Genomic DNA, 20,140 nt, shown 5'->3' on the forward strand with positions numbered 1-20,140 from the left:
ATCAACTCTTTATTATTTGGCAAATTAGTCTACCGTTACATTCTATCAATATTGTCGTTAAATCTGAGGACATATTAGTCATTTTGTACATTAAAATTAAATAAATACTGAAAAATAAAATATAAAGCTTTTACTCTCTCTCTCTCAATAGAGCAATCAAATTTATTTCTTGTTACACTGGTTCTGCAGGATGGGTAATGGGTTCTCCCTAGGGAGAGGGGGAGGGGGAGAAGAAATCAGGAGGGAGGGGGAATTGGGTTTGGGTTTGAGGATTTTTTTTTTTCTCATTTTGTATTAATTTTAACTATTTTTAAAAAAATTAATTATGAAAAGTGATATTTACCCTAAAATTTGGTTAAATCTAATAGAAAATTAGACCGCGGGACCAATTTGACAAATAATAAAGAGTTGATAAACCATTTGAGCTAATAATTTAGTTGATGAACCAAAATACAACTCGGGTATAAATTTGAGGACCATTTGAGTAAATAACTCTTCATTATTATTAGATGTTACAATTTAAAGGGAAGACTTGAAGTGACGCCTAGGTGTGGTCCGTCCATTGGTTCAAATTACTGTAACTTATTTGGTTGGTTAATCGTTAGTGTCAAAATGTTAAACCAAGGCCCCAAAAAGAACAAATGAAGATACTAGCTCCCTTACCATTTGTTAATATATCATTTAGAGCGATTAAAATACCAACCGGGGTGGTGGCGCAGTTGGCTAGCGCGTAGGTCTCATACCTTCGAGTTATCACGAGGTCGAGAGTTCGAGCCTCTCTCACCCCAACTGTTTTGAACCTTTTTTTTTTTTTTTTCCTCAAATTGCATTGGCCAATTGGCAATAGAGCCCATGTTTTTCATACCTTAATATAAATGCAGCTTTTGTTTAAACTCAAAAGAGAGTTTATTCTTGTGGTAGATAATAATTTAATTTCACCTAATCTAGATAAGGTCAATAAGTAAAATATAGCATCTAATTTTATAATGATGTAATTAAAAAATCTCAAAATTACACACATTGTCACTCTTTCAAAATCAATCACAATGCCACATGTCCACTTCCAGCAACCCTTTCTGGCTAGCCACCACTCACCGCCAGCCACCGCTGCCCACCAACACCACCACCTTCAGCCGACGCCCTTTATTTAGGCGTGGCAATGGATCATGTCGTATCAGGATAATAAACGTGTTAAGAATACTCAACTCAAACCTGACCCATTTAATAAACGTGTCGTGTCTAGTTTGGTTCGTCTTAAATAGGTTATTAAACATGTTACCTGGGTAATAATCTGTTTACTTATTCCTAGTTTCCAATAGATTCGTACACTTGCGGGTATTTATAGTTAGATGATTAGCATTTTAATTTGTGTCGTTAAAATTAGAAGAAATAAATAATTAATTAATTAAAAAAAATTATTTCATATTTATTTTTATTTAAAAAAACAACAACAACAACAACAACAACAATGTAACAACCCGATCCTAAATTAATTTTTAATCATTAATTTATTCTGATAAAAGACTATTTTGCCTATAGAATATTTTATTGGGTTTAAAGTTGACTTTTTGTTTGGGAAATAATTTGGGGACTTGGTGGTACCATTGCGTAGAGCTCGACGATACGACTTCGTAAACATGTGGCACGCCCAATTCCGAGTTGTAACGAAGGAGAAAAGGTCTAGAAACAAAAAGGGCATAGTGGGAATTTTAAAAATTGGGACTGTAGCTACAGTGCCGGGTCTTCTTCTTCCTTGCGATTTAACCAGATTTTCTGGTTATTTTTCTTCATTCCCTCTACTTCCATCATTTTTTTTAAGACACCATCTTAGCCCGGTTGCCACTGCAACCTTCATGAAATCTCTTCCCCTCGTCCTCCTCTACAAAACTCACCCAAGACCTGATCCGATTCGGTGACGATGAGCTCAATTCGAAGCTTAGAAAAAGGACGGGTTTTCAGGCGGCGTTTTAGAGTTTTCTGGCGACTCCGACTGCCAAATCCGTCAAGTGAGGTATGGTTGCTTACCTAATTTTCGAGTTCTAGCTGATAATTGGGTAGGATTTGATCAAAATACAGGGGAGACTTTGTTGAATTTTCGGTAGAAGTCAAACTAGTAATAAAATTGGATTTTAGTTAGAATGGCAATTTAGTCATTTGTGCCCGACACCCTTCAGGTGTCAGACACGCAATGGGTTTGGCTCGAATTCCAAAGTGAAATTTGGGTTGGGTTCTGTCAAACAACATCATGGCACACTTCCTGATTCCACAATAAGATACTTTAGTTTGACCTTCTGGATCTCCTCTCTCAGGTTTTCTCACACTGCTTCTTGGGCTCATCACTTGAGCTTCTAATGATACCTTTCTTAGGTTTAGCAAAACTTGGATCTCCTCGCTAACGTTTACCTGGTTGATCCAGCCTCCAGCTACTCTTGCATGCCCTTAGAGTAAAAAATCTAACATCTTTGATAACTTTTGATTCTCTTCTTGGTCATTTACCTGGTCGAATGTTTTATGACTCACTTAACAAGTTGGGAATTGACGACGTTTATGCACCAACTTGAGAATAAGTGTTGACATGAGCTATCCTAATTAATCAAGGAGATTTATTTCCTTGATTAATTAGGTGATTTACTTCCTTATTTTATATAATTGACATATCCTTGTATAATTGGGAGATATTCTCTTAATTGATTACTATATCTATTTCTTTGTAAAGCACTCTTGTAAACTCCTATATATACCTTCTTATGGAGAAGAATACAATTAACCTAAAGTATTCAAACCATATTCATATTTTAGCAAATCTAACTAATACGCAAGTGAATTTGTAGAGATTGTTGTAGTGAAAGTTTATTAAGCAAAGCAAGAGTTATAAAACCAAATAAACAAGAAATTAATCAAAGCAATTGAGAATAAAATCGTGACTTTTAAAGGTTGAAAAACAATGATAAAGGTCTAGAGTCTCATAATTAACCACAAGTAATCCAAGTAAGATTTCAAGAGTGTTTGTTGGGGCTTGGAAACAATGAAAATAAGTAGGTGTAAGTGGTCGATGTAGTTATTTACTAAGTGACGTCTTCTTCTAAGAGTAAGCCTTAGCTCTTGCATTTTCAGTTGAAAAGAAAAGAAAAGAAATTTATAAATAAATAAATAACAAATTTTTTTAAAAATTTTAAAAATAATTTTGAAGTTCGATACCAAATAATTTTTATATCTTAAAATCAGCATTTGAAAACTAATATTTTTAAAAAGAAACATCGTTGGGCTTTTAGAGTTTTCTTGGCTCAGGTAAAAAAGTTACAAAAAAAATGTTTTCAAGCCTACCCAGCCCATCATCCTCTTTCCTTCCCTTACCCACCGCCCAGCCCTCTAACCTCAGCAGACAGCGGCTACTTCCTCTTGTGCTTCACTTCTTCGAAATCACTGCTTGTATTGTATCTTCTTCACAACTTCATGTTGTTTTTCCTTTTTCTTCATCCCCTTTACGCCCCTTATCCATTTCTTCTTCTTCTTCTTCTTCTTGTAATCTTCTTCATCGGCCTAACCCAGGTTAGTTCGAATTCTGTAATTTATTATTCTTAATTGTTTTATGATTCGCGAGTATGAACCCTTTTTTTTTTTTTTTCCATTTAAGTATATTGTTAAAAATGTTTTATGTCGATGTAGTTTAAGCTTCAGCTCTCATAACTTATCCTTCTTGATGGTGTAATTTAGACTTGTTGGTTAATAATTCCCTTTTTTCCTGTAATTTTTTGTAAAGAACAAACTGTTGCTGCATTGTTGTGTATTTCTCTGCACTTGCTAATTGGGAACTTCCCAAAAAAATGAAAATGATAGAATATCAGGCTGTGTTAGAGGATTTCATTAATTTTTTTTAAAATTTTTTATTTGGTAGCTTGGAGGTTTAGCCTACCCCAAGATAGAATCTAAGACCTTCTGAATCTGAGTTCTGACTTTCAGTCTACACCATGACTGAACCATCACAAATGACTCTCCCTCATGTTTGATTGGACTCGCTCCTACATTACAAATGATACCCAATATCCGAACTTACATTTTAAAGGAAATATAATTTTTTTTTTCTCTAGCCACAAGCTGATTTTTGAATATTAATTTATGTGATGTGAAAACCTCATCTCTAAATGCCTTAGCCAAGATGACTAAATCTTTATGTGAGTATCAACGTTGTGACATTGTCTAACACTGTAAACGCACCCACCGGTTAAAAGTTAAGTTTTTCATTTTTAAAATTTATAGAAGTAAGAAAAAAAAAAATTATATACAGTGAATCTACTTATCTTGAAACCATGAAGAGCAATATATTTTAGTATGATGTTTCGAGTCATTTATTTATGCACTGAAGTTAGGTGAATTTACAGGTGTAGGTGGGTGTCAATAATTTTGTTATTGGAAAAGAATAAGCTAGAAGCATGGAAGATGACCCTCGTAAAACGTCAGTCAATCCATTGTTTGCCGACCAGCTTTTTCTACTGAACTTCATAATGGGAAATTATTTGGGTCCTGATGTCACGTTTGATAACCTTGAATATTCAGCATTTCAAAGGATAGCTGAAGGTTCACCTCCGTATATGCCAAGTTATTTGGGACCTTCATATGTTAGTGTGTCTCTTTTGGAGGGTTTATATTACTATCTCTTGAGAAATGTTCACCCTAGCCTCATTTTGAGACCAGAAATGTTGCATAAGTATTTGAAGGGCAGCCTACCTTTGCCAAGTTCAGGGCTGACGAAAGACAGTTGGCAGTTCACAAATTTTTTCCCTTTGGATCTTCATGAACAGATATGGTACCCAGAAAGCTTCAGAATTGTTAAGGGGATTCTTTTTATTGATGATCCTGTCACATCATTTATGAAAGAGGACGATCTGGAAAAGTTCAAATCTTTATCTGGTATAAATAACATGAAAATTGATATAGATGAAGCCATACGATATCAACACAAGTACCTGGATAATGGGGAAAGTAAGACGAATTGCTTGAATGATGATTGCAATTTCACAAAGACAGAAATTTTTTCCAATGAAAATGGAAATTGGTCGGAAAGATATCAGCAAAAATATAAGAGAAGGTGCTTCTCTCATTCTCCATCAAAGCCAGCATTTCCCCAAGTTGTTACTACAAAGCATTTAAGCAAATATGGAGCTTCATGGATGACCTGCAAACCAGATGGACCTGTGTTCATGCCCCTTATCTCTGTTCCTAATTTGGAAGAATGTACTTCAGATTCTTCTGTTGTTTTGTCTGGGACTGCCAGGAAAGGGGTAGTTGGGCCACCTGTTGGTGTTGTGGACATTGGTGTTAGCAAGGCTGCATATTACTTCCGGGTTGCTCTACCAGGGGTCAGGAAGGATTTTTGTACGTTCTCCTTTCGTTACTTCTTTTCATTTATTCTTGCTGACATATGCTATTAAAATGCCTATAGTTTGGTGTCCCCCTTATGTTTTTAAAGTTTCTAAGGTACCTCCTCTACCTTGAATAGGATACTTGTCTCTCACTGCATCATCGAGTGGAACAGAGTTTATATGCAGTTAATGTTCCCATTGCTGCCAAGATATAGTGCGGATGTATATTCTAGGTAGCATTTTTTTTAATGATTCTCACTCCTGAGAAGGTGAACACAAGAAAGCCTCTTGGAAGCTGTATCTTATCCCACCTCCCCCCATTCTAGGTCTGATTAGTACTGGGGAATTTGTTTGAACCCATGAAGTATATCTGCAACCCTGTACTCACACGTTAATGCTAGGCACAAAGGATATCTCATATATTCTTTTCATCAGCTAAATGTTCATATTTTTCACATTTACAAGTTGATATTATTTGTGGTAACAGGTCAATTCAATTGTGAGATTGAATCTAATGGCAAGATTCATCTCCAAGGCGTCACAAGTGGTGGAAATCCCATAAGGAAACGTTCGCGTGTATTCCAAATGAAATTGCAGCAATTATGCCCACCCGGACCATTCACGCTCTCGTTCAGCCTTCCAGGACCTGTTGATCCAAGGCTCTTTGCACCTAATTTTGGACCTGATGGCATTTTTGAAGGAGTTATCATAAAAGACGAGTGATATCTGTTGCTGAGTTACATTCTTGATGTAGCAAGGGTCAACAAAGGGGTAGGATTTTCTGACTAGTTCAGTCACTAACATCGTAGTCTGCTAGCAGCAATGTTGTAAATGTTGTAGAAAGAGTATTGGTAGGATATAGGTGAAGCGAGTGTGCTATTCAATCCTTTCCCTCACACATTTTCAGGCATGTGCATGCACATTGCACATACATCAACATAAGGTATGAAATGTACAATTTGGCGGGACACTTCATGCTTCTACGTATTTGGTGGGTCTAATTACTTGAAAAACAAAAACACTTGTTCATATTCTGATTATCGAATAATAAATCTTGTTTTTAAGTACACTACATGAAGTTATTTGAGTGGCTAGTTATATTCAGTGATGAAAATATCTGTTTTCACGGAAAAATCGATACTCGAATTTACGGAAATATCGATATTGTTGAGTGTAGACGGAAATGTTGGAAATGTGCTCCAAAACTTGGAAACTTTGGGTGAAACTGTAAGAAATACTCAATCACCCAATAATGCATGTATAAGAGTAATAAACTTGATAAAATACCATTCATATGATATGTATAGGAATGCAATTACGCTTCTATAACCATATTGACCAATGACCATGAAGATAGCGTAGGCTTCATTTGAGTTGTTACTGCGCTCAATTCCTAAAATCATGGAGTCAACACTGACAGCCATGGAATCCTCAGAAAATAGATTGCCATATCCTTCATCCATTTTTGGTGTCCTGGTGCAGTGCAGACTTTCCCAATAGCAGCAATGCCTACGCCACAGCCAGTCTTCATCTTGGGTGTCATGAGTATAGTGACAAATAATAGTAAGTGACAATTTACACCTTCGGCAACTTCAGGGACAGCAGATCTGAGCTCCCCAAATTTACACCTATGCCAAATGAAAAAAAATAAAAATAAAAATAAAAATAAACGAAAAACTACTTGTCTTTTCCTTTTAGCAAATTGATAGGAATTAAATATGTTCTAAGAAGACAGTTACGATAAACTACAGTACCCATTTGTGACTTTTGGCGTAAAACAATAAAAACCCTCTTCTGAGCGTGCATCACCTGCATAGTCATCGTCTTCTTACAATTAGAGCTTCCACAGAGCAAGAGAGAGAGAGAGAGGGAGAGAGAGGGGTTGAACTACTAGGGCTTGCACCTTTGAGTTGCGGTGGCTGTTGATCTGGAAAGGAGGACTGAGGTAAGCAGATTTGGTTGTAACAATCATCCAGAAGAAATTTTGAATTTTGAATTTCTTGATAAATGGGCCACTTTGGCATTGGAATTTAATTCCAGCTTGAAATCTATCAATTGTGAATTCGGCACTGTAAGGGCCGATGGCAAAATCATTGCCAAATCCATGAAACCAAACTGACCATTTACTGAATGTTTATTTGATTCATTATTTTGCTATCTGGTTCTTGAATTTGCTCGAGTAGAGTAGAGGGTTTGGTGTTGCTTTCGTTATTTTAAACTGTGAAAATCTTTCTTAAAGCTCGAAGCTCTCAGGATATTTTTCTTTTAGGTTGCGATTAAGTTTAGTGGCGGAGCATGAGAGGTGAAGATACAGAAACTTAAGTCTGAAATCAAAGAATTTTTTCTTTTGTGGTTAAATTTTAGGAACCATTTTGGTTCTCTTGCTTAACTCGTAAACCCAAAAGAGGGAATATTCAAAGAAGCATAATATTTAGCCTCAAAGCTCTATGAGTGTGTAACTGGAAGGGGATAAAAAAAGACAATACCAAACAAAGCTAACGACTTTGTACATAACAGAAGCTAAAACCTAGATGAGAAAAGACATAGCTTTTCTCAGAAAATTATAAGAAAACAGTAAATATTCAACTTGATTGGAGGGAAGTTTGTATTGAGGGCTTTCCAGGATGGTGTTCTGTCTGCTGGTTTGGGTTTTCTCTTTGGGTTTTTCCGTCTCTTCTATTGTTTTAGGTGTTTCATGCACTAATTGTCCATGCTTCTTGTATATCTTGTCTTTTCTCTTAATAAATCTTGTGTTTGTTATAAATATATAAGAAAACAGTAAATGTTCAACAAATTTATCATCAGAAAACCTAAAACAATACCTAATTCCAAAATCACCAGTTCCATGTATCTATGAAAAAATAGCATGAAATTTTGTGCTTATTGAAAAGTGATTTGTGCTAGTTCATGCTTTCTGAACAAGGTGAGATATGGCCCAACCAAACACAAATAAAGAACCACAGGAGCCAAAGAGACAGTAAAATTTTCAATCATAATTCTGTTCTGGTACTTCTTGAATCAATTGTTGTAAACAGGTTAGAAACCATGTCAAACAGTCAGCCAATTTCATGACTGCACTGGTGTTGTGCCTGATGTAATTTTTTGGTTCAAGTTATTCTTTACAAGAATGCTGTATTTTGCCTTCATCTATTTTTTTTTCTCCTTCCAAAGATGTCTGTATCAGCTGTGAGAAAGGATATGGTCTTCATAGTAGGTTCTTCTCAAAAAAAAAAATTGCAGCATATGGTTAGCCTACTGGTGCCTTAAGCCCAAAGACAAAAAAGTTTTGGATCCTGATACAAGTTGTTCTTCCTAAACCTGTTTTATCTTGAGAAGTGTGGAACCACCAATGACCTGTTTAATTAATGATGGATGCTCTCACCTCATGTCAGTTTCGCTTGGATGTAATATTTTACATTTATTATGGTATTTATCTCAGGCATGTATTTTGCATTTTGCTGGGTTTTCTTCTTCTCCTTTTTATAAACCTTGTTTTCATGTGGATTCTATTTAGTCTTTCTCTTCATCATCATGATTTTCTCACTCTTCCTCAAATCTGTGCGTCTGCATTTTTCATTTTTATTTTCTGCCAAGACACCAATTACTACAACTGAAAAAAGAAAAAAAAGAAGAAAAAAAAGACCAATTACTAGCTGTCATACACCAAAAAGAAGAAATAATATGCTGTAATGGACATAAATTTCACAAGGCATTTCAACATAATCTGTAATATTAGTTTACTTAAAAGCTTTTATTTTCTTGTTTTTGAACTGCATGTGGGTATGCCAGATTACACGTGAACTTAAATTCTGCTGATTAATATAGATTTTCCTTACTTCATGAAGCTTCACCAATTGCTTATTTAAATTAAACTAACAGGTGTATCTGAGTGATCACAACGGTAAAGAAGCAAAGTTGGTGACATGGGAGTGGAAAATGTCGCTGATCTTCCACCTCTGGATCCAGCTGTTGTTTTGATTGGAACAGCAAAGGGAGGTAATGTTGGACCTCCTAGCGGTCTTGTTGACATTGGCGTGAGTGAAGCTGCCTACCTTTTTCGAGTTGCACTTCCTGGTATTCGGAAGAATGAATGTAAGTTACCTCAGTTCTCATTGGATATGCATGTCTCTCATGCTGGCGTATATATGAATCGCTATTATTGCACAGGGAGCTCTTTTTAAATGCTGAATTAATGTAGTCAAAGATAGCAATGACCAAGTAGGTAATTTTTGCTCTAGCAGGTAGGGTAAAATGTGATATCCAACGTGATGGAAAGGTTCATATAGAAGGAATCATGACAGGTGTTGGACTTTTGAGGAACTCGTCAACTGTGTACCGTTTGAGAGTCCAACAACTATGCCCACCGGGAGCATTTAGCATATCTTTCCGTCTGCCTGGACCTGTTGACCCCCGTTTGTTTTCTCCTTATTTCCGGCATGATGGAATCCTGGAAGTGGTGGTTATGAAAGGCAGAGTACCTCTACCCTGAGAAGCCAGGTTTCCAAATCTGTGAGGTTAGTGGAAGGACACTCTCTTAGGTTATGGCGTTTATTTTTGCTTGAAGTGCAAATGGGGATAGTTGTAATGAGGGAAGAAAATGCATGCGTACAAAGATGTTCTGTCTTTGTTTGGAAAAAAGCAGTGTGTTTTAACTGGCGCAGTGATGCATAGAGTCAGTTTGAGGAGAAAATCAGACTTTATATAAATGGATAATGAAGTATAGCTAGATTGTTTAATACAAAGAATTAATTGGAAACTCAAAGTCTGGGGTCAAGCTTTGACCCAAATCATCCTTTATGCAACTTGTTAATTATCAATTGTCAAAACTTGTTAATTTATATAAACTTGGACTTGGGCTGAGTTTTGGGTACACCTCCATTTTAGGATATTTATTGGGCTTCTAAGACTTGTTGTACTTTGGCCCAAATGCCACAAACTGACAAAGCCGCATAAAGAGGTGGAGATTGTGCGCGAACGGCCCTTTAGGGTTTTTTTAAAGGGCAATTACAGAGAATTGAACAACAAACACACCCCCGAAGGATGGTTCTAGCCAGAATTAGAAGTATACAACAGAATCACACAAGCGAGAACAATGAGTCTATATATGAAACTGAAATAACTGCTCATTAGAAGCCAAATCCAGACAGAGCAAGTATAACCAGCAATATCAGTGTCAAATAGGCTCCCCGCAATCGGCAAATCACCTTTATCGTCCTTGAAACGAGAAAGAGAGAGCGCTACCAGAAGGAAGAGCGTACCAGTTAATTCCTCCCGACATTGAAGTCATCTAGCACAAAACCTTTCTTCACCAGGAGTCCAACACCCAACCTCTGAACAAATCTTGGCCTCTCCTCTATCAAACAAGACCCCCAATCCACAAAAATAAGAACCCCAAAGTTGTGAGAGAGACCTAACCAAAACAGAGAAGATCCCACACAGAGTCGAGGAAGTATACAGAGTCAAAAATTGGGGGAAGAGGAACCACACAATGCCCCTTCATTTGATTGACCAAATTTTGCTTCGAGTCAAAATTCTATAGCATTTTGCTATAGAAAATTGCAATTATTATCAAGATATGACATTTACTGGGCCAGCTTTGTGGAAGTTGCTGCGAAGTTTGGGTTGCTAGCTGGTGTACGTCAAGTATTTCTAAAATTGAAGGCATAGACAAAAGCAGTTATTATTAATTAAGCCAGACAATACTATTAATAATCTTGATTAATGAAAGATTTATCCAAAAAAGTGTCACCATTTAAGAGTCCACGCGGAAGTAACTCTTCATGGTCTCATTCTTAACTTGCCCCTTGATTTATAAAGATGAGAGAGAGACAGCTTCTTTTAAAGCCTTGACACTAAATGGTACCAATTGGCAGCAGTGCTGACGTTCCTGGCCTCCTTGTAGTCAGTATTAGTCTAATTGACCCAAAAAACTTTGTTAGTATGAAATTGCATTGTAATTTCCTAGATTCTAGCATAGGTCGGGAATTAGGGTGTGAATATCTTTTACTAGAAGTTTTGGTGCAACACATTCAATCCCAAATTTTCGAAGTATGACTTGATCGATATGAGGAACTTAATTTCAAGTAAATCATGACATAATCATGCATTCATTATAAAATTCCTAGTTGGAGTTATTTTCACGCAAGCACTTTTATGTTAGCCCTATTTTTAATAGGATTAGATTTTATCTCTTGAGATTACTTTCCTAGTTGGACTCTATTTTGATTTAAGTTAAAATATTATCTTTTCCTATTATGACTTGCACGTTGAAATCATCACCTACTTGATTGGTCTAATTCATTTGTTTTAGTAGATACTGTTTTTCTATTAAAGATGGGCTAGTTGGCATCTTCACAATACGCTTTTCCATACTACAATTCGGAAGCCATGGGCGCTCGATTCTCAAGTTGAGCTATTCCAGGTTCACTCGCCATTACTAGGGGAATCATTGTAAGTTTCTTTTCCTCTACTTATTGATATGCTTAAATTCAGCGGGTAACATAGCCGCGCCGTCCTACCTATTTAAAGTTTGAGAATAGGTCGAGGGCGTTGTGCCCCCGATGCCTCTAATCATTAGCTTTATCATATAGAACTGGAAACTTCAGAGGGAACCAGCTGACGGTTTGATTAGTCTTTCGCCCCATTCTTGTTTTTACTTGGTGATTTATCAAGTACTTTCATCATTCATATTGCATTTATATGCATGTCGGTGACTCATACGGTTGAGTGCACCAAGACTGCTGTGGCGGTTTTCCTCCTACGAGCTTGAAGCAATGGTGACTAGTATTGCGTTCAACATAAGGAGTGTCGAAGATTATCCCGTGACAGAAATTGAGTTATGAAGAAGTCAGTAAACATTATCTAGAATGTGTCTAGGATAAGTGTGTGAGTATTTTTTGTAATTATCATTCTATAATGGATTTGTGTTGGACTGAGGTATCTTGTGAATTTTCCCTATATGTGAGGTTTTATCCCGTAAAATAATTCTATGCGTGTTCTTTTATTTTATGCTTTGCACGTTTTTAGGATTGATAAGCCATATCAATCCTGCTACCGAAGTTTATTTTTATTTATTGATTAGAATTTTAAATTGGTCTATTTACCCCTCTTAAGGAATTCTTAGTCATCCTACAAGTAATTTCAAACTTGTAAGTTGTAATGGGGATAATACTGTTTTGCTACACAATAACATGTGGAAAAGTTATTCTATGTGTCATTACATTATTTATCAGGGATAGCAACAAGTGTTATCCCCGTTGCATGAGAGTTTCTCTCATAATTGAAGGTTTTATGATAGTGAAAAATGTGAGGTTGGTAATGCTTCACCACTTTTGTGTGGTGTACACATATGCACACACCACACCAGATTGTGATTTTCATATTTAAGGGCCCAAGTTTCATTAAATTACAACTACGATCCTTTCTGGTAGAAGTGAGGCTAGAGTCATCATGTTCTAGAAAACTACTCTATCACTTATAGTTTGGAGAAAAAATTTAGTTGCAATGGGGACATTGGCGGACCCAATGAATGACTACTGTGGGCACTTGTACACACTTACAAAAAAGTTTCAATCATATAATCCCACCAAAACTCACATTTTTTTAAAAAAAATTAGGTTCTTCTTAGGTGGAGCCCCCACATGGTCATTCAATATATACATTTCAAGCCCAAAGCTTATATTAAAAAAGAAAAACTCCTATGATATAAAACAAGAATAGAGATCCTCCAAGTTCACTCATTCTGTAATTTTGTGGAGAACTTAGTCACTAAATTCACTTTAAACCCAAATATTTTTTGTTTGGCTATATATTAGTTGGATTTATTTTTAAATTACAACTACGATCCTTTCTGGTAGAAGTGAGGCAATTGCATGGCAATAGCAACTGCATTGGCAATAGCTGTCACTAAAATTAAATCCATGATTTTGAGAATATGAATACATTCCTCCTAGCAGGGACGGATCTACAGAGGAGCAAGGGTGGTCAAGTGACCCTTGCAACCTCTGAAATCTGCCATTAAAGGGGAGAAAATTGACCCCTGCAAAGTGTTTGATAAAAGTCCCCAAAGAGGCGGACTTGGTTGCTCCGGCATTGCTTAAGCGGCTGCTATGCGTTTATCTTTTTTTTTTTTTTTCTCCTCGACGTCAAAACGATGTTGTTTTACTGATGGTTTTTTTAAAAAAACCTGCCAAACAACGTCGTTTTGGCTCAAGTTTTTTTATTTTTAAAAAAAGGCACTCTGTTTTATAGCCCGATACACCCATCTCCCAAATCAGTTTCAGTTCATTCTTTTCAATTGCCAAACCCTAAATCCTCAAACTCCAAATCATATTGAACCAACCTTCAACTTCAACCAATCCAAGCCAACCACCCCATCCGGCAGCGGTGACATCCTCATAGTGATGGCAACAACAAAGCAAAAAAATCAGCCCCAAATTCAATTTGATTTCAAAGGTGGATTTTTCATTGTCCCTCAAATTTGAAAGTATGTTATCCTAATTTTTAATCTCTTTATGCTTTAACAAATTAATAAATATTCTTATATGTTTGATATTCTCTTGATTAGTTATTTTGTTGAGTTTTTATTTTGGTTAGTTAATTTGAATAAATTAGGGTTATTTTTTATATAATTAGATTGTATACGCTTTAGTTAGATTATATCTTGGCATATTGGATTAGTTTCTGTGTTTGTTAATTACTGAAGATTCTTGTATATTTTTGTTTTATTGGTTGTTGTGATTTTATTTTGGTTGTTTGAATAAATTAGGGATTTTTTTTAAATAGATTTTATTTGTATTTGTTAGTTAGATTGTATGCTTTATTGATTATTTCTACCCAAACAGGTTATGGAATGATATTTTAAGAGAAAGTTTTCATCAACTACCTCTAGTTCGGATAATGTGGGTAGTTCAAGTATAAGAGATGTGGGTATTTCAAGAGATGTGGTGGGTAGTTCGAAAGAAAGTGAGTTGCAAAATGTATTGGCTAATCTTCCTGCAGACCCTGGACTTCGAGCTCAAATGTTGGATTATGATCCTAACATTCGAGAAGAAGTTCAAAGAGCATATCTACAGAAGGGTCCATGTCAACCTAAGGATCACACATTTCCACAAACCGATCTTTCAGGGTATGATCGACGCTTTAATGTCAAGTGGTTTGATGAGTTTGACTGGTTGGAGTATAGTATTAGTAAAGATGCTGCATTTTGCCTTTATTGTTATCTCTTCAAATCCAATTTCAAAATTGGTCAAGGCTATAGCAATGCCTTCACTGAGGTGGGTTTTAGAAATTGGAAGAAGAAAGATAAAATTAGGCAACATGTTGGTGGTGTTGGGAGTGTTCATAATCAATCCAGACAATATTGTGTGGATCTTATGAATCAGAAGCAACACATCCAAACAGTTTTGATAAAGCAATCAGAAAAGCTTGCATTGATTATCGTATTTGCTTGACAACTTCTCTTGATTGTGTGAGATTTTTGTTGAAGTAAGGTCTTCCTTTTCGTGGCAATGATGAGAGTGACACTTCAAACAACAAGGGGAATTATGTAGAACTCTTACAATTTCTTGCTGATCATGATGAGAAAGTTAAGGCTGTTGTGTTGGAAAATGCTCCAGAAAATCTCAAGCTAATAGCTCCAACAATTCAAAAAGATCTTGTGAATGCTTGTGCAACTGAAACTATTAAGAAAATCATTAAGGATATGGATGGTGCATTCTTCTCCTTATTAGTTGATGAATCACGTGATATATCAGTCAAAGAACTAATGGCGGTGGTGTTTTGTTAAGTGAACAAAAAAGGGTATGTAATTGAAAGGTTTGTAGGCATTTAACATGTTAGCGACACTACATCAAACTCACTAAAAGAGGCTATTGACACATTGTTTTCAAGAGAAGAATTGAGCATTTCCATGCTAAGAGGACAAGGATACGATGGAGCTAGTAATATGAAGAGTGAGTTCAATGGTCTTAAAACACAGATTTTAAGAGAAAATCCTTATGCCTATTATATTCATTGTTTTGCACATCAACTTTAATTAGCTCTTGTGGCCGTGGTAAAGGGAAACGTTGATGTTGCCACTTTCTTCACATCTTACAATAACTTGGTTAATATTGTTAGAGCATCGTGTAGGCGACGTGACATGCTTAGAGATCAACTACAGAAGGATATTACAGAAGCTCTTGAAAATGATGATCTTCCAATAGGGCGAGGCTTAAATCAAGAAAATTCTCTCAAGCGTGCCGGTGATACACGTTGGAACTCACATTATGGTACATTACTTAGTATCATTTCCATGTTCAAAACTGTGGTGAAAGTGCTTAAATTGGTTATTAAGGATGGCTCCACTAATAATATAGGTGAAGCAAATAGGTCTTTGAGAGAAATACAATCTTTTGAGTTTGTATTTCACTTATTTTTTATGAGATCTTTATTGAGAGCCACAGATGATTTGTCACAAGCATTACAAAGAAAAGACCAAGATATTGGGAATGCTATGTCTTTCGTCAAAGATTGCAAGGACACACTAGAAGATATGAGAGATAATGGATTTGAAGTCTTGCTTGATCAAGTATTTTCTATTTGTGGCAAACATAATATTGAGGTTCCAAGCATGGATGATGCATATATAGCTCAATGGAGAGATCACATCGCAGAGCTCCTAGAATAACACAAATCCATCATTATCGTGTGGACATCTCCATTCAAATCATTGAGTGGCCACTTGCAGAATTAAATCATCGCTTTAGTGAGGTAAATACTAAGTTGCTTTTTTGTTTGGCATGTTTGAGTCTGAATGATTCATTCGTAGCTTTTGACAAACAAAAGCTTCTTCATTTTGCTGAATTTTATCCTCAAGAATTTACTCCCCGAGACCTCTTGACACTTGAAGATCAACTTGGGATTTATATTCATCATATGCGTACGAGAAGCGAATTTTCTCAATTGAAAGGGCTTGGTGCCCTTGCAAGAAAAATGGTGGAGAAAGGGTTGCATAGAACATTTAATTATTTCTATTTGCTTCTGACACTAGCCTTAACTTTACCAGTTGCAACTGCTTCAGTAGAGAGAGCATTTTCTGCTATGAATGTTATCAAATGTCCACTTCGCAACTGAATGGGAGATCAATGGTTGAGTCATAGCTTACTTGTTTATATTGAGAAAGATGCATTTGTTTGTATTGATAATGAAATTATAATGGGACGTTTTCAGAATATGAAAACTCGTCGTGCACAATTGTAATGTGGTTTTTTCTATTAATTATGAATTATAAATTATCGTTTCATTTTTATGGGTTTATTTTTGTATATAAAGTTTTTAGCCTTTTAAACGTTGACTCCTGCAAGAAAAATTCCTGGATCCGTCCCTGTTTCTTAGGACATATGGACCAGGCTCCGATAAGGTCCAGCTGGCTCATGTGGCAGGTGTTTGCCTCAACATTTCGTAAAACCCAATAAAGACAAGCTACCTAAAACCAAGGAAGAAACTCAGAGCGAGACTCAATTAGAATGGTCCACAAAATGTCAAAAATTAATTAAATCGCAAGTTAACACCGCCATCTCCTGTTCATGTATTTGTATTTTTACTGGCAAAAGTCCAACACGTACCATCCCAAACAAAAATAAAAACAAAAACCAATGTATATGAGAGCGGGCAAGCAAGCAAGCATTGGTGAAGAAACATAATGTACACCAAACTTACGGGCCCATCACCTATCACATTTATAATAAAATTAATAATATAATATAGAATAAATGACGTAAACAAAATTAAGTATTAATTGTTGAAACCATATGATTCCGCATATCCTTGGAATCACGAACTCGTATTAGCAGTCCGTCCACCTTAATCACATCAAATGTCCTCTGCGAAATTACCCCATACCTTCCTGAACCTTATCTCCACATAACTCTCTCTCTCTCTCTCTCTCTCTCTCTCTCTCTCTCTCTCACTATTCCCCTCTATATATGTGTATTAGCTCGCCTTAATAGCATATAGCAAAGCTTAATTAGTACATTGTAGTGATGGCGTTAAAAGTCCTTTCTGCCCTCGACTCGGCGAGGACCCAATGGTACCACTTCAAGGCCATCATCATCGCCGGCATGGGCCTCTTCTCCGACGCCTACGACCTCTTCTGCATCCCTCCCATCCTCAGGCTCCTCGGTCGCATCTACTACCAAAAACCACACCTTCCCACCGACAACTTCGTCATTCACAGGCATGTCGACTCCGCACTCCTCGGCGTGGCCTTCCTCGGCACCGTCATTGGCCACTGGTCTTCGGCAGGCTCGGGGACCGAATCGGGAGGCGCAGCATGTACGGCCTGTCCCTCATGGTGATGATTCTCAGCGCACTAGGCTGCGGCTTCTCCATATGCACCTCGCCGAGCTGCGTTCTGGTGAGTCTCGGGTTCTTCAGGTTCCTGCTCGGGAATTGGGATTGGCGGGGACTATCCGCTGTCGGCGACCATCATGTCGGAGTTTGCCAACAAGAGGACACGTGGCTCGTTCATAGCGGCCGTGTTCTCGATGCAAGGGTTTGGGATTTTGGCGAGCTCGATCGTGACGATGGTGGTGTGCGGGATCTTCGACGCAGCGTCCGATCCCAAGCCCACGGAGAAGACTCGAGTGAAGCGACGTCGCATGGAGGTTGATATCGATCTTGGGTGCAATTCCTGCTGCCATGACCTATTATTGGCGAATGATGATGCCTGAAACTGCCAGGTAACTAATTATTTTTATTTACTATATTGATTATCATTTGTTTGATATTTTGGGTTGGATTTTATTTATATATGTATCATGTATGAGTTCGTCAACATCTGTGTGTCTCATCTTGGTTGGTTGTATATGTGAGTTATAAAATTTTGAACAAAAATATTGGTAGGATGTGTGGATGAGGAGGGAGAGGCCAGCAGGGATTAACAATGACAAATAAAAATGTAAGACTATAGTTAAATTAGTTGAATTGATTTTCCCTCCCTGGACTCTTTACTATTGGTAATTTTTGGGTGTGATGGTAACACTGCCGCATAGTATTATTAATATACTCATATTATACGCGTGTATATATTTATACTATATCCTAAATTCAAAGTTGATATGAGTAGACGACAAAAAATTGAAAAATATACAAATATTTTACTTTTTTCTCGTTAGAGTTATCATAGATGAGGATTGCTTCATCCGCCATTTCATTTTTGCCACGCGAATCGCGATGGAGGTGGATTTATATGTTATTTATTGATTAGGGAGTTAGAGAAATAGGTAAAATGAGAGTATGTATGAGAGGTTTGATCAGTAAAGCATATTTGGTAATTTACAAATAAGTTGATGGATGGATGTCCATAAATAGGAATTGGGTATACTATAGGAATTGTTTCGTAGCGAACAACATAGTATTGACTTGCAAATCAATTCCTTTGTTTGATCTAGATATACAGCATTGGTGGAGCTAAATGTCCAACAAGCGGCTAAGGACATGGAGAAAGTGTTGGATGTTTCACTGAGTCAAATTGCAGAAAATGAATCATTGACATTGCCTCAAGATCCACCGTCCTATCCCCTTTTCTCCAAGCAATTCTTACGCCTCTACGGCCGCGATCTCTTCGGTTGCTCAGCTTCATGGTTTCTCGTGGACGTTGTCTTTTACATCAACAACCTCTTCCAATCTCAAGTTTACCGAAAATATCTCGGGAAAAAGTACAAATCCAACGTGTATGAAGATGCTATACATGTTGCCCTATTTCAAGCCATCGTTGCAATATGCTCAACAATTCCAGGCTACTGGTTCACTGTGTATTTCATCGATCGCATCGGAAGGCGCAAGATTCAAATGATGGGTTTTCTCGTCATGGCCTTGGTTTTTTTCGCAATTGGGATACCCTACATATCTTATTGGCAAGATAACATAAATGGAGGTTTCATGGTTCTCTATGGCCTCACTTTCTTCTTTGCAAATTTTGGACCAAACACCACTACTTTTATAGTGCCCGCTGAACTTTTCCCGGCGAGATTTAGGTCAACCTGTCATGGGATTTCCGAGGCGATTGGGAAGGTGGGGGCCATTATTGGCGCAGTTGGATTTGGGTCGGCCTCACATACGGAGAACCATAAAGCAGTCAAGAACTTACTGGTGATCTTAGGTGGAGTTTGTCTTTTGGGATTGGCGGTAACGTATTTTTTCACACCAGAAACGAATGGCAGATCGCTAGAAGAGAATGAGGAATGATGAGGAAACATTTATTAAATGCTCAGATGTTTGTTTCATAACTAGTGAGGTCAAATGCTGCTGCTATTCATAGTTCCTAGTTTATAGTTTGCAGACGGTGATGAAGTTATTGTTGCAGTTACTTAGAAATTCAACCAAATTTTTCTTCAACTACGTGTGTTTATGTAGAAGCCTCTGTACTGTATTCTCCCTCTATCTCCTGTACATAGTAGGCTGAGATTTGAGGGAGCCGGCCATGAGGAAAAAGTATATTATTATTAGTGAATTATATATATATTATAAAGGAAATTATGCATTAAATACCAGTTTCAGTCTCCGTTTTTTTGTCACAATTAGGAAGGAGAAGGGGTATTCTCACACCGTTTCATGGGGATCAAACCGCATACCAATAGCCAGCATGCAACCAGCTCTACCACTGAGCTAAGGCCCCATCTGCAGTATTGGGTCATTGTTTACTTGACATAGTTTTTTCTACATTAGACATCAAGCAAAAGCTAATTTGTTTAGATAGAATATGAGACAAACGTCTCTTGTCAGCTGGCCCCAATGCT

The 20,140-nt window shown here is 37.0% G+C and overlaps 4 protein-coding genes across 8 annotated transcripts; all 4 read left to right on the forward strand.

Annotated features, from left to right (window-relative positions):
• Positions 1-3,279: 3,279 nt before the first annotated feature.
• LOC107881586 (HSP20-like chaperones superfamily protein) lies at positions 3,280-6,427 on the forward strand. 5 transcript variants are annotated; one of them, XR_016121970.1, is made up of 4 exons: positions 3,328-3,549; positions 4,380-5,373; positions 5,498-5,686; positions 5,848-5,987. XR_016121970.1 is itself a non-coding variant. In XM_016795658.2 (3 exons), the coding sequence occupies exons 2-3, from the start codon at positions 4,431-4,433 to the stop codon at positions 6,081-6,083; spliced, it is 1,179 nt and encodes a 392-aa protein (XP_016651144.2). In that variant the 5' UTR covers positions 3,280-3,549; positions 4,380-4,430; the 3' UTR covers positions 6,084-6,427. The 5 variants fall into 5 exon arrangements, 2 of the variants coding, with proteins under 2 accessions (XP_016651144.2, XP_088897484.1); XR_016121971.1 differs by having other exon boundaries at positions 5,498-5,629; positions 5,848-5,984; XR_016121972.1 differs by having other exon boundaries at positions 5,498-5,593; positions 5,848-5,866.
• A 667-nt stretch (positions 6,428-7,094) lies between these two features.
• On the forward strand, positions 7,095-10,079 carry LOC107881583 (HSP20-like chaperones superfamily protein). Its single transcript, XM_016795633.2, has 3 exons — positions 7,095-7,305; positions 9,240-9,452; positions 9,602-10,079. The coding sequence occupies exons 2-3, from the start codon at positions 9,284-9,286 to the stop codon at positions 9,847-9,849; spliced, it is 417 nt and encodes a 138-aa protein (XP_016651119.1). The 5' UTR covers positions 7,095-7,305; positions 9,240-9,283; the 3' UTR covers positions 9,850-10,079.
• A 4,301-nt stretch (positions 10,080-14,380) lies between these two features.
• Positions 14,381-16,029, forward strand: LOC103336744 (uncharacterized). Its single transcript, XM_089041925.1, has 3 exons — positions 14,381-14,723; positions 14,852-15,070; positions 15,401-16,029. Exons 1-3 carry the CDS (start codon positions 14,381-14,383, stop codon positions 16,027-16,029), a joined length of 1,191 nt encoding a protein of 396 aa, XP_088898051.1.
• Positions 16,030-17,367: 1,338 nt separating this feature from the next.
• On the forward strand, positions 17,368-19,894 carry LOC103336633 (putative inorganic phosphate transporter 1-9). Its single transcript, XM_008239702.3, is given in 5 exon segments — positions 17,368-17,627; positions 17,630-17,787; positions 17,789-17,988; positions 17,990-18,082; positions 18,794-19,894. Coding segments are annotated over 5 exon segments (1,491 nt in total). The 5' UTR covers positions 17,368-17,383; the 3' UTR covers positions 19,590-19,894.
• Positions 19,895-20,140: the final 246 nt, after the last annotated feature.

This window comes from Prunus mume, linkage group LG7, assembly GCF_029339155.1.
Source record: "Prunus mume cultivar Tortuosa linkage group LG7, ASM2933915v1, whole genome shotgun sequence".
NCBI classification, from domain to species: Eukaryota; Viridiplantae; Streptophyta; class Magnoliopsida; order Rosales; family Rosaceae; genus Prunus; species Prunus mume.